The following is a 14,228-nucleotide window of genomic DNA, read 5'->3' as shown; positions in this document are numbered from 1 at the left end:
TCCTCAGAAGGAAGTTTCTTTCCTATTGTCCGATTATGTTTTTGCACTGATTGTATTATAATTTTCTGCCCTTTTTTGTCTCTTTTGTGTAGCCAGATCTCCCCAGCCTGTCAGCACCCCCTCACCTAGCTGCCGATCGCGGGTGCCGCCGAGTCCAATGGCGGCTCCGCTCGGCGATCGCTGAGGTGAGGGCGGTCAGGTCCCGGCTCGGGGGTTGCCGGGGACGCGTGCGGCCGGTTGCCAAGGCCGCACGCGCGTCACAGGGATCCTGGCGCTCTCGGAGCCGGGCGGGGAGGGCGCCGCCATTAGAGAGGGACTCGCGCATGCGCAGGAAGGACCCCAGAGCCAGGGAAGAGTCGCGCGAGCGTAAGACTAGGCAGGGAAACAGTGAGGCAGCCCCAGATAGATTGCGCAGGCGCAGGTCAGGACAGAGAAAGCCCGCGAACCCCTAGCCTAACAGGGAAGGCTCTAGGTAGGGACTACGAGTCCCAGGAGCCTCTGAGCGCCCCACGTGACACCAGGGAGCCAATAGGGCTTAGGAAGTCTCAGAAGGTAAAGAGATACATTTCGCGGGCTTGGACCACGTTAGGCAGTCAGAGACCCAGGAGCAGCCAAGGGAAGGAGGTAGGGTGCAGGAGTCAGTGACTCCCTGCACTAGGCCAGTAGCCCCCAAGGCCAAGTTAGCTCTGAGTCGCCCAGTATAGTGAGTGTTGCCAGGGACAGCCCTCAGGTTAGGGACCCTGCCACTTACAGCAGTTGGAGCCAGGGAGCTGTGAGGGAAGGAAGGGTGCGGGGAGCGAGTGCAGCTCCTGCACCCAGATAGGTACCCACATCCCAGGTAGGCCCCAACTCCCCACCAGATTAGTGGGTAATTGAATAGGGATGGCCCAAGATAGGGACGCTGCCCTTAGTGTAAGTGTGCTTTCTGGTCAGGGTCACGGCTGTCAGTGTCGTGAGGTCTGACAGGCAGACACAGTGTTGTGTAGCACGTTGGCTGCAACGCATCCAGTAGGTCACAGCTTGTTGCTGCAGGCGCTGGGACCAGTTAAGTAATAGTCAGGACTGGGAAGAGTTAGGGGAGTGGGGCAGGTTATTAACCCCTGTAGGCCCCTAGGAGTTTCCCCCTAAGCCATCAAGGTTGCTGTGCTGTAGGGACGGCCAATAGTACAGTATTGTCCATATAGTTATAGGAGTCAGTTAGGGACTCAGCAGGCGCTGCCCTCCGTGCATTGAGGTGGGCGCAGTTCATCGTTGCGGCTGCAGCAGTCCTCCGGGTGGGATCGTCCTGGAGGTGGTTCCGGTGTTCTTCGGTCGCCGGATCCTTTGTGAAGCCAGTTGGAGTTCCGAGCACGGGAGTGTTCGGGCAGGTACTATTAAGTCAACAAGTGCACCAACGGGCCCTTAGTTTAATAGTGACTGCGCAGTCACCCATGTCCTCTCCAAGAGTGCGGGACATTGGGTGGGGATTCTATGGACACTGGGTGGGATCACCTGGTGTTGGGAAAGCGTCCTGCGCGACGCAGTAAGTGTCTCCTCTAGAGAGGGACACAGGTTATTATGGTATTGCCGTGATATGTTGTCTTGCATGTTAGTAAAGTCACTAGTTATTATACATCACTGTGTATTGGTTATTTGTATGTGTCCTGCGAGGAACCACTCCCCCTATGGTGGGAGCCATCGCAGGTGGAGGCGCTGTATTGAGTAAGTGGTTAGCCATTGTATTTTAATTGCCCCATGTTCCCCGTGGCGGAAGCTCAGCCCTCCTGTGAGCCAACAGGTAATGCATCACACACCTGGTAACACTATATGCTTCTCCGCACCCACAGTATAATCTGCGATTGGGGGGGGGGGGGGGGAAACCCGTTACATTTGTAATGCGCCGAGTAAACTGTGTGTGTTATATAAGTAAAGATAAACATACACAAACTGAAATTTACAATTACTAGGAGAAACATGACATTATAAAAGTCATACCTGGTAATAATGGCACAAATTCAAAAAAGAGCTGCATAGACTTGTGTCTGCATTCTGTCTGCGGCCGCCCACACTGTTCCAACAGCCACAATACGATGTCCAATAGACAAATCTTTTTGCCTTGTGGAAACCCTCTAAGTTCAAAGAAAAGACAGAAAAACAAATAAAGCAAATGTCAAACACACATGTTTTCAGAGTCATGGCACACACACAAAAAACCATTTTATTTTAAACACCTGCTAATCTTTTGAAACGACACAAAAAAAAATGACAGTTCACGGGTGAGCTAAAACATACAGTACAATACACTATTTTTACCATAATCTAAAAGTATTTTACATTTATAAACATATACCTGCACAGCTCGACCCTGCGTCTTGCGTTGTTTTTGCAATGTATCCCCTCCCACCCCCCCGTGTGTGGCTGAATGATGGTGCTTGTGTGTAAAGAACACATGCGGTTTGTCCCATAGCACGGATTCTATTCTGTCTCCCCCTGCACTCCAATCCCTCTAGCCAGACTTTCCAACCTCTCATTTTTATGCAGCCCTTTCTCTTCCTTTAATCTTCTCCATCTTCTAATCTAAGCTACACTTTTAGTAGTCCTGCTCATATGTTCTTCCTGCCATCTCCCACTCCATTCCCGGTCACCTATTCCTTCACCACGGTCACTCTCTCCTTCGTATTCTCTACCTCCCTCATCGCTCTGCTTTTTTCCCTTCACATCTCCCTCCTTTGCTCTCCCTTTTAGATTTGGTTAAGACTCTAGCTTCAGCTTACTTTCCACCAGCCATACTTCCCCTCACATGAGCCCTGCTGCCAACCATAGCCCATAAAGTATTGTTACCTGGGGAGAAAATGCACACACCCATGGCAAGTGAGTGCATCTTTCCAGCCATGAAGATGGCCACCTAGAGATATAGGATGTCCTCAACACTTTGAATGCTAGAACATCTAATGGACACAAGCCATCCTGGCTCCAGAGCCAACTGATTGCTATTATAGGGATCACATGGCTCTGGATCGTCCTCTTCCCTTCAGATTGCATCCGAGGCTCCGAGTGAACATGATCGGCAAAAACTAATCCAGACAACACAGTATTGTTCTAAGCACACTAGAAGGCACTCAACCTTTAAAATACCCATAACAACTATTCTGGTCTAAAAAATGACCACAAAAAGCAAACAGAACTTGAATGTCGATAACAGGCGTTGACCAGTATGTGATGAATACTACATGCAAAATCTACCAGATATACATGATATTTAATATCAACCTTGGCAAGCGCCGATTAGCCGTCTTGTTAAGGGAGGCTGCTTTGTGGATAATAATGCGTTTCAGGTGATCTATGGCATCACTGCATTGCTGAATAGTTCCTGAAAGAAAAGAGAACATTTGAAAAAATAAATATCTATCTATATCTATCTCTCTATATATCTATCTCCAGGTTTCTTTAATCCTGCAGCTCTTGAAGCCCATCGGTTTATACCCGTATTGTTCGGTGCATGGACATTCTACCTTCCGTGGAGATCAGCTATTTGTGAGACGTACAAGGTCCGGACTATCGGCGCTTACAATACTTGATGATCAAGCTGTTCTGAAGACTGCAACTCCCCCCTCACCCCCGTGATGTCAGGTGACGAGAGTTTTCTGGCTGCGATGCTGTAGTAACAGCACAGGTTTTTTCTTCTACTTACTGATACAAACGGATATTTAAAGATCGGAGGAGAGTTTATTCATCACACCTCTCCGGTCAGCAATTCCAGAGTGGTAACATTGTATCCCTAAATGCTTTACAGATTTTACGTGTTTTTAATCTTGACACTTCACTTTCTTTTAAAAAAAAAAAAAAAAAAAGGATATACAGTACATACACACACAGCACTCCACAGCACTCCACAGCACTCCACAGCACTCCACAGCACTCCACAGCACTCCACAGCACTCCAGAGATGAAAAAGTAGAAAAATGTAATGAATACATCAAGGTAAGTACAAAAATAAACAGTAATGTTTCAGACTTCAAGCTGGAGGAAAGGCCTGTGAGGTCTGAAACTTCACTGTTTATTTTTGTACTTAAATTGATGTATTCATTAAATTTTTCATCTCGGGAGTACGTGGACTACCTTCTTCGTCTATGTACATGTACACACACAGTCTCTCTACAACCTTTTTGCCACTTGTCCATGTTATAGATCAATGAAAATCTTCTTTCAGGAAAATCTTTACATTTGTAAAACTTTAATCCCCAAATTATATTAGTCTCTAGTCTCCCATCAATGAGCTCTTCTTTATTCCATTGCCCTCCTTCAGAGTTAATATATATTTCTTCAAAGCTTACAATTTAAAACCAGTATTTCACGTGACAAACTTGCCAGCTCTCACAAGGTGCACAAAGTTTCCATTCACAATACAGAATTTAACAAAGCATACATATTTCTATGTGCAAATGCTTGAAAACATTGTTTTGTTACAAATACATACATCTGTAAATTGCATCTCACCTAATGATTTTTCGTCTGCATGAGACAACGCCAAGCTTTCAATGTATACAGCCAACACCTCGAACACAAAATGTTCAACCAACGCGGTCTCTTCTCTAGGAAACAAAAGCATGTGAAGCATGAATAGTCTAATGTAATCAAAGAAGAGAATATAATTCGTTTTTTAACTAGATTAAGACATTTGTATCGAACTAGTAATGGCATGCACATTACAGGTAAACCAATGGTTTTATGGGTGATAGTGGGAAACTTCAGCCTACCTATCAGGCACCTTAACAATGAATATAAAATGCACTGTATTACAATGCTAAACAGGACTTCACATTTCCAGCCACTAAAAATCCGACTTCCTAAAGAAAAATTAACCGATATCGAAAATCTGCAGATCGCCACATATAAAAATGTAGTAATACACCCTAATTATAAACAGAAATACAAGATCAAACTCTTACAATGTTAGGTACAGTATTTGATAACTGAAATTATATGGTTCATTTTCAGTTCAGGATTATTCAGATAGCAGCTCAAAAGCGGGCTGTATAAAGTTTACCATAAAAGGTTTGTGACTCAAAATAGCCAGGTGTGAAATTGTGCAATAAAGAGTCGTGCAAAAAAAATCTGTGTATAATAGAGCTTTCTTACTTAAATTATGCCCATCGTTGCCCAGAAACATACATTCAGCCACCATTTTAACAGTTTGGACCTCTACTCTTTAGAAGTGAGTACGTCCTGCTATAACCGATGGGGCGCACATAGCTAGTAACAATAGTTGGTCTACATTACTGTCTATTTTGATATTCCATTTCAGAATATATTTAGATGCATGTATTGCAATGCTTACCTAAATTCTCTGTATATGTTGTTGAAAGCAAGAGCTGCTCCCAATCTTTTAAATGCATTAGGATGAAGAGCCAGGCTGTAGAGACGTTTAAACAGCGATTTTGTGTTCACTGGGCTCTTTTCTTGCTGTTGTGGCGTTGTCTGCTTTATGGACCATTTCAGAAACTCTCGAATACACTGCCCAGAGAAGTCTCTCAGTGTGCTGTCAACTGGATCCACAATTCCATCCTTTGCACACAAAATTCGCTTCAGTACTCAAGAACATGACATTTTAAAATGGATACATAAGCGGCTAAAAAATAACAACGAAAGTGAGCCAATAGATCACTCTCCAGTTAAAAATAATGTTACATTACATACTTTTTAATATCTGAGTTTTTTCGTTGCACATTTAGCAACACTATAAAACAACGCTATCTTTCCATTCTGGTTTCTAAATGATTAAATATATATGATAACTTCTTTTCCCCATGTCAAAATCATAACAAAGGTATTGTCTTCTAGTGACAAGAGAGTTAGATAACATTACTGTACGTACGTTACTGCCAGATGACCAGTAACAAACTATTGTTATTGCAAAATCAATGTCAAAACAAATAAATGTTTTATGAAGAAAAGTCTAAAGACCAATGATATTAAACTAGAGAGGAGAATGGGCTTTTAAACAAAACCTTCATAGCAGCTCAGACACCAAGCTACTGTGCATAAAGAAAATAGTACTCCCGTTACAAGAATAGGATTAAAATGCTAAGAAAAAAGTCTGGAATTGCATGATAAGCAACAGCAAGAAAGAAAACAGCACAGCTTAAAACTTACCAATATAGCTTCTAGCAAAGCGACCGTATCCTGACTTTCAAATTTTTTGTTATTGGTGAACCAATGAATCAGACCCATAACCAGAGGTTCGTACAGCTGCCTTGTGACCTAAAAATATATACACACAATATATGGATATATAGATATATATATACACAGACACAGACACAGACACAGACACAGACACAGACACAGACACAGACACACACACACACACACACACACACACAAAGCTTCTGTCAATTTACCTGATCTACATCACATGCCAATTGAAGCAATACTGGGAATGTGCGTTTATATAGTTTATACAAAGGTGGAGATCCTGTTTTTCCTTCAGGTATTTGAGTTGCTTTCCCCAACATATAGGCAACCATGCTATGCAAGAGCTCACAAGCGGCAACCTAAAATATAGAATGAATGATCAAAATCCAATGCATTTCACTTCCATTAAGTTTAATATATTCTTTTCTTTCGCAGTGAAAAAGAAAGACATTAATGATGTGTTAACATTCTACAAGAACAACTTTCAACCAAAGCCAAAATCAGCAATTCCAATTTTCTTGATAAAAACCCTGGTTACAACTTGGTACCTCTCCGCTCACCTTTCTCTACGTTTAATTAAGCATCAACAACAGACAAGCAATGTTCGAGTAAAACCTCCTTTTCATTGCAGATTATTTAAATGTAGGTCAGAATATTGCTGCAAGCCTTCCAGCATGGAAGAGGCAAAAAAGATAAAGACAAAATAAAAAACAAAAGAAACAGGACACAATCATAAAATAAAGTTACCTTTGTCTGTCTGTCACTGGCAGAAAGTGCCAGCTCTGTAACACGGGGCAGGAACGTATCCAGGTAGATGACCGGTTTTATATCTACAAATGGCACCGCAAAATTCAGTCTCTTTTCTGTGTCCCACGAAACATAGTTCTTCATCGTTTCCTCTGCAGATGTAGCTTTTAATGTGAACGGTAAAGAAATAAATACATGCTTACAGTTAAAAGTGATTCATGTAATATCAATGGCATCTTTAAACAATGCGATCATCCTTAAATGAAAAATGTCACGATTTTATGGTTTGAGAATTAAGGTTTTTTGTTTAGGACCCTGAAAATCAGAATACATGTCCATCAAACTTTTCCTCCTCCACATTTGGTCCCTGTTATCCGTCAGAGCAGCAACATAAAAAAGGGTAATTAGTGCCTTTTGCATGTAGAAGGGTCCTCTTCAACACACAGCGGTATCATCTCCAAAGAGGAGATTACACAAGTGCTCCTCAAATTAAAACTAAGCAGCCAATGTGAACCAGACTTACTTCAGTCTAAGTTCTTAAGACTTAGTGCCCCAGCCATTGCCAAACCAATTGCTTCCACAGTTAACTCAATCCTGTCTGCAGGCCATATCTCTAAGATCCGGAAAACTGCCAGAGTTGACCCAATCTTCAAAAGTGGGGACAAAAACACTGTCTCAAACTACTGGCACTACAAACTACAAACTCTCTTCTCCCAATACTATCCAAAGTCATGGAAAATGTGTTCACTCCCAATTAAGCGATTACTGTACCAAGACAAATTTCCCTAGCCAATTCCAATCAGGCTTTCGCCCCAAACACTCCACCGTAACTACCCTGCTAAAAGTTTGCAATGAAATCCAGTGTGGAATGGAACGGGGACAACTCACTGGTGCAATATTCCTTGATTTTGCAAAATCTTTTGATACTGTTGATCATGCTAGCCAAACTCCAGTGCTCTGGAATAGGGAAGTATGCTTTAAACTGGTTTCAGTCATACCCATAGGGTAGATCCCAACATGTGTCTATCTCAGACTCTAACCCCTTGGATATCACCTGTGGTGTCCCGCAAGGCTCTGTTCTGGGGCTCCTACTATTCTCAGGGTTCATCAATGATCTTCCCACAGCTTGTAAGGAAGCTTCAATACACATGTATGTAGACACAATCCTATATGCACACAGCCATAGCCTCTCCGACCTTGAACACAAATTTCAGTGACTTTTTGAGACTTGAAAACTGGATTTCAAAAAAACAAACTGTTTTTAAACACTGACAAGACTGTAACAATGGTATTTGGGACCAAGACTAAATTTTTAAAGCTTCCAATGACTGAGCTCCAGATCAGAACCAACGCTAACACCACACTAGCTCCTGTTACTAGTTTTAAATACCTGGGCATATGGTTTGACTCCCACTTAACATTCGGGATGCACATTGATACCCTGACATCCAAAACCTATGCCAAACTAGGTTAACTTTATAGGAACAAATCCTCCCTAAGCCTGCTGGTCAGAAAGCGTATCGCACAGCAGATGCTAACGCCAATTATCGACTATGGAGACATAGTATACGGCTCAGCAACCCAAACCCACCTTACCAAACTTGACACCCTCTACAATTCAATATGCCGCTTTGTTCTCCAATGCAACTACAACACACATCATTGCGAAATGCTCAAAGAAGTAGATTGGTCATCACTTGAGTCTAGGCGCAAAGTTCACCGTTACTGTCTTGCCTTCAAACACTTTTTGGGCAAGCTACCCGTCTATCTGAACAAGCTCCTCACCCCTACCACATGCAGGACTTATCATCTGAGATCTGATTCCAAAAGACTGTTCATGGTCCCAAGGCTCAACAAAAGTTTTTGGCCACTCCTCCTCCTACTGTGCACCCCAAAACTGGAGAGACTCTCACATCCAGCACCAGTCTAAGTTCTTTCAAATCTAAGGCTGTCACACATTTTAATCTGGTCTGTAACTGTTACAGTACATACGCCCATAATATATATTATCTCCAACTGTGCATGCAATGTCTGGTATATAATGTATACCCTGTTCACTTATGTAACTGTATTTAACCATGTACTATTTGCCATTTTAACTCATACTTGAAAACGAGAGGTAACTCTCAATGTATTACTTCCTGGTAAAACATTTTATAAATAAATAAATCATACAAAAGTCAAACCCATCTCAAATTAAATCTTACAATGTTTATAAACTAACTATGGGGAACAAAAGTGTGTGCTGAGCATGCACCTTTTAAGTGAAACTTCTTTGTCTTTGGTCACTGTTTTCTCACAGATATTGTATTTGTGATGGTGATATTTTTAATTAAAATTAAAAACACAATGTCAGTGACAAAACGCAAAGAAGTTTGACTTACAATGCACGTGCTCGGAAACACACCCGTTTTAGCTATTTGCACTTCTATAGTTTGTCTGCGAGTGTGCGTCTCACTCTCTGCGCCTCGCTCTCCCGAGCTGGGTTGCTGTTGCTCCTGCACATGAGCGGCGGCCACTGCGCATGTGTGCCGAGCCCAGTCGCTGTTGCGCATGTGCGCCAAGCCTGGTCGCCGCTGCGCATGTGCGCTGAGCCCGGCCACCACAGCTCATCACTGGCTCCAACCTCCGTGAGCGCTGGAAGTGAGGGGAGCGCTTTGAGGTCTGCACATGCGCGGGGGTGGCTCAAGTGCAGGCGGAAAGTGAGGGAAGCACTTTTGTGCATCGTGATGCACCGGAGGGCCGCGGATCCTTCTGAGCATGCACGGAGGCCTGCGGCCGTTTCTCCGTCATGACGTCACTTCCGTCATGCGTTTTTGTGACAACAAAGGAAATATTCCCCATCAAAACCCTGTAGGTGCTGGAAAAGAAGTTTCACTTAAAAACAAAAAAATTTAATCCTTTCAGGGCCAAAATGGAGGTAACATGTGAAGTGAGGGTGTGCATATAGGTAGAGGAAATATCCCAATACGGTGGAACAGATGTATGTAGATTTTTTATTTACAGGTGTAGGCATGTGCACAGTGGTTTGTAAAACAGGCACAGCCAGAGTAAAGTGTATATCAAAAATAAAATCCCACAACAGCCAAATATACTCAATTAGTCCTGCAATTATTAAATCTAGTGAATGTCTACAGGTGGGTAAACCTATACAAAGTATTACCTGTCACTAAGCTCCGGTTAATTTGTCCCCCAAGTGACCCGAGTAGTCGTACTACTCTATTCCTCACGGCTGCCAAAGATGATTCTTCACTCTAGGACAAGATTAAACATTTATTGGGGAAAAAAAATAATTATGACAATCCAGGATATGATGGCGTCTGAGACAAAAAGGAGTGCCTGCTGTGTTAGCCAATCAGTGAGGGGAAAAACACGCATAACGTAAGGTCCTCTCCAAACGTAAACAAATTAAGCATACTGAATTATTCCTCTGGCTCGGGTATTAAAGACTTTGCTGTGAAATGAAAGGTGGGGAGGGGGTTATCTGCATTTCAAACAGCAGAGAGTAGTGTAGCCATACAATAACAGTTAGAAAGTGCCGATTTAACTCAGACTGTCACTCAAGGATTGATAGACAGAAGAACCATGGGAAAGTGCCATAGTACAGTCCTGCCATAGGAAAAAGGAAAGACTGGCCTGGAGTCAAATGTAAACATTAAACAAAATATATATTGACCTTTTATGAACAGCTATATATTAGCTTACTTTTTAAAGAAATGTTATGAATATGTACTGGCAATGAACAGACATTAACCATCAGTGTTTATTATTGTGAATCAATGATGACTATTTACGCATACTGTCATGATAATGTCATGAGATATTGGGTATTTTTAATCCCTCTGGTGCTTAAGCGGTTAATGAGCTACACGTTTAAGAAAAATACAAAATGCTGAGTCTGAAACAGGTCAGAACTGATTCTTTATATTGCTATTTTGACCAGAGACCCCAGAAACACACAAGAAGAAAATAATTACCTAAAGTCTACATAATGTTAAGAAGCATTCCATGCCCATCTACTACACAGCATTACTAGAACTTGCCCCGCAGTCATCTTTAATAGAAGATATTGCTGATTTGGGTGCGATACAGCAGATCGCGCTTTGAGGACTCTGGGGGCATTACCACATACTGTATTATGAAATTATGAGTCACAGAGATAACTCATCTCCTCCATTGTAACATAATCGGGTAAATGTAAATTATATGCATTCAGACTGAAAAGAGCATTTACTTGAAACTATTGTCTACTTGTTAGCACTTCTAAATATTCAGAAGGTTAACCTCAAATATTTTCAACATAAAGATGTCTTAAAAAAACCTAAACTGAGCTGGAAAATCATAAAAGAAAAGGAGTTTTGAGCCATATTCACAAACGCCACTCAAAGTAGCATGATGACGTCAGTCCCAACGCGTTTCGTCAGCCGACTTTGTCAGGGGTGACACACAGTTCTTGCAGGGTATATATACACAGAACCAGTGAGAACTCCGGGGTGAGGGGCACTACCTGGCTGCCTAGTGGCGTTTGTGTACCAAAGGATTCACTTTGTTACATGCGGTATATCAGCTGTAGAGGAGGGTCGGAGTTGCATCACTACACCGTGCCTGCGGTTTCCATCGAGTTGTGGCTGCAGTTGGTGTCGGTGGACTCTTGCTTCCTGCAGCGGCTCACGTATAGGCAGGTGGTGTCTATTTGCAATCCGGAGGCTCCCTCGGCTTGCCGTGGTCATTAGAGCTGCACCGCTGCTTGCTTAAAGATACCTTTATGCAAATCTTCATTTTTAGCATCTTGTAAGTGGGAATTATCTAGCTCTCAATTTTTTATTAAATAAATCCTGTCTATGATAATATTGTGTGTGTGTGTGTGTGTGTGTGTCAAACAGCTTCCTTACTTTGCTCTGCCGTCTGTCCGGGATCTTTATGACACGGTTTTAGGGTAGACAAATGGATAACGCCGTAACACAATATTGTATTATTCAGGCTTCTGCCTGCTTTACTTCTGCAATACTTTAATTGAAATTGTTTTTTTTTTTTTTTTTTTTTAAACCTGCTCAATCGGAGCACTTACTAGACAGACACTTGCCTCTCTAGGGTTGGGCGGCTTAGAGGTAGCCTGTGCCTTGTTTGCCAATACAAACCTGTTTACCGGACTGCTGTCCTCTGATTTTGTGTGAAAACGGTATTGTGTGTGTGTGTGTGTGTGTGTGTGTGTGTGTGTATGTATATATATATATATATATATATATATACAGTGTTCGACAAACCTATACATTTGCTCGCCCCGGGCGAGTGGATTTAACATCGTGGCGAGCTCCTATTTGCCCAAACACAAACAGCACACGTGTGGTACTAGGTGGCGAGTAGATTTTTTTGTCTGGCGAGTAGATTTTTGGGTGATTTGTCGACCACTATATATATATATATTATATATATATATATATATATATATATATATATATATATATATCTCATAACGGAAGATTTTCCTTTGACAAAAGCTCGGAGTAAATTTGAACAAAAATGTTTTTTAAATATAAAGACATTTACCACAGACAAAGTCTTGACCCTCTTTAGTTGTCGTATCAGGTCTTTGTTAAACCCTTTTTGTGATGCACGAGAAAGACGAATCACTTCCATTGCATTCAGAGAATCATCTGCAAATACACAGAATGGTCATTAATAACATAACTTGATGCACAGAAATGAAATAGTGAGATATTTAGTCCTCCTTCGCCATGCTGAAAACACTAATTGTGGCTTTAATACATGGATGCCTGTTTTTATTAATAAAACCGTGCATAAGTAGTCAAAATGTCTGCAGTGCAGCATAGTACTGTTGGTGTGAAAGGCTATCTATATATAAAACTAGCTGAGAGCCCCGGCGTTGCCCGGGATGTTTGTGGTGTGGGGGTGGCATTTGGGTGGGGAGTGGTCCACACGGCCCATGTGCGGTGGTAGTGCTGCTGTGGCTGTACTGATGGTGATTGTATCGGTGTGCTGATTTGGGAGGGTTTGGTGCTGATGTGGGGGTGCGGATGTGGGTGTGCCGATGGGGGAGGTGCAAAGGTGGCGATGTGTGGGTGCTGATGGGGGCTGAGAATGGCGGGGAGCCGAGAATGCCAGTGTGCTGGGGGGGCATGGGATACCGGTGTGCTGATGTGGTGGTGCTGGGGATAGTGTGTGTGTGTATACATGTTTGTGTGTATACATTGTATGTGTGTGTGTGTGTGTGTGTGTATATACATGTGTGTGTGTGTGTGTATGTGTACATGTGTGTGTATACATGTGTGTGTATGTATACATGTGTGTGTATGTATACATGTGTGTATGTATACATTGTGTGTATGTATATATTGTGTATACAACATGTTTGTGTGTGTATACACGTGTGTATACACACGTGTGTATACACATGTGTGTGTGTATACACATGCGTGTGTGTGTATACATGTGTGTGTATACACATGTGTGTATACACGTGTGTGTGTGTGTGTGTATGTGTGTGTATACATGTGTGTGTGTATACATGTGTGTGTGTATACATGTGTGTGTGTGTATACATGTGTGTGTGTGTGTATACATGTGTGTGTGTGTATACATGTGTGTGTGTGTATACATGTGTGTGTGTGTATACATGTGTGTGTGTGTATACATGTGTGTGTGTGTGTATACATGTGTGTGTGTGTGTATACATGTGTGTGTGTATACATTATGTGTATGTATACCTGTGTGTGTATACGTGTGTGAGTGTATGTCTCCATGTGTGTGTGTACGTGTACATGTGTGTGAGTATACGTGTACATGTGTGTGTGTGTGTACATGTCTACGTGTACATGTGTGTGTGCACGTGTACATGTGTGTGTGTGTGTCTACGTATACATGTGTGTGTGTGTATGTGTGTGTGTGTGTGTACGTGTGTGTGTGTCTACGTGTGTGTGTGTGTCTATGTGTGTGTGTGTGTGTGTCTATGTGTGTGTGTGTGTGTCTACGTGTGTGTGTGTCTACGTGTGTGTGTATACGTGTGTGTGTGTACGTGTGTGTACGTGTGTGTGTGTGTGTGTCTACGTGTGTGTGTGTGTGTGTGTGTCTACGTGTGTGTGTGTGTGTCTACGTGTGTGTGTGTGTGTGTGTGTGTGTGTATCCCTGTGTGTCCTTTGGCCCGTCACTCCGCCTCAGGCCAATGAGAGGTGTGCGGGGGCAGGCCAATGAGAGGTGTGCGGGGGCGGGCCAAGGGACCAATGAGGTGGGAAGGGGGGGGGGGGAGGAGGTGGGAAGGGGGGGGGGGAGGAGGTGGGAAGGGGGGGGGG

General features: G+C 42.8%; 1 protein-coding gene across 1 annotated transcript in view; it reads right to left on the bottom strand.

Moving 5' to 3' along the window:
• Nucleotides 1-14,228, bottom strand: part of PRKDC (protein kinase, DNA-activated, catalytic subunit) — a 174,678-nt gene that overhangs the window by 120,268 nt on the left and 40,182 nt on the right. The window contains 9 exon segments of the mRNA XM_075588499.1: nucleotides 1,975-2,108; nucleotides 3,250-3,349; nucleotides 4,477-4,571; nucleotides 5,318-5,544; nucleotides 6,133-6,240; nucleotides 6,381-6,533; nucleotides 6,922-7,085; nucleotides 10,085-10,175; nucleotides 12,469-12,575. Coding sequence (XP_075444614.1) covers nucleotides 1,975-2,108; nucleotides 3,250-3,349; nucleotides 4,477-4,571; nucleotides 5,318-5,544; nucleotides 6,133-6,240; nucleotides 6,381-6,533; nucleotides 6,922-7,085; nucleotides 10,085-10,175; nucleotides 12,469-12,575 — 1,179 coding nt within the window.

This window comes from Ascaphus truei, chromosome 2, assembly GCF_040206685.1.
Source record: "Ascaphus truei isolate aAscTru1 chromosome 2, aAscTru1.hap1, whole genome shotgun sequence".
In the NCBI taxonomy this organism is placed as follows: domain Eukaryota; kingdom Metazoa; phylum Chordata; class Amphibia; order Anura; family Ascaphidae; genus Ascaphus; species Ascaphus truei.
Note: the sequence above shows the minus strand (reverse complement) of the source record. Positions and strands in the feature narration are given on the sequence as shown.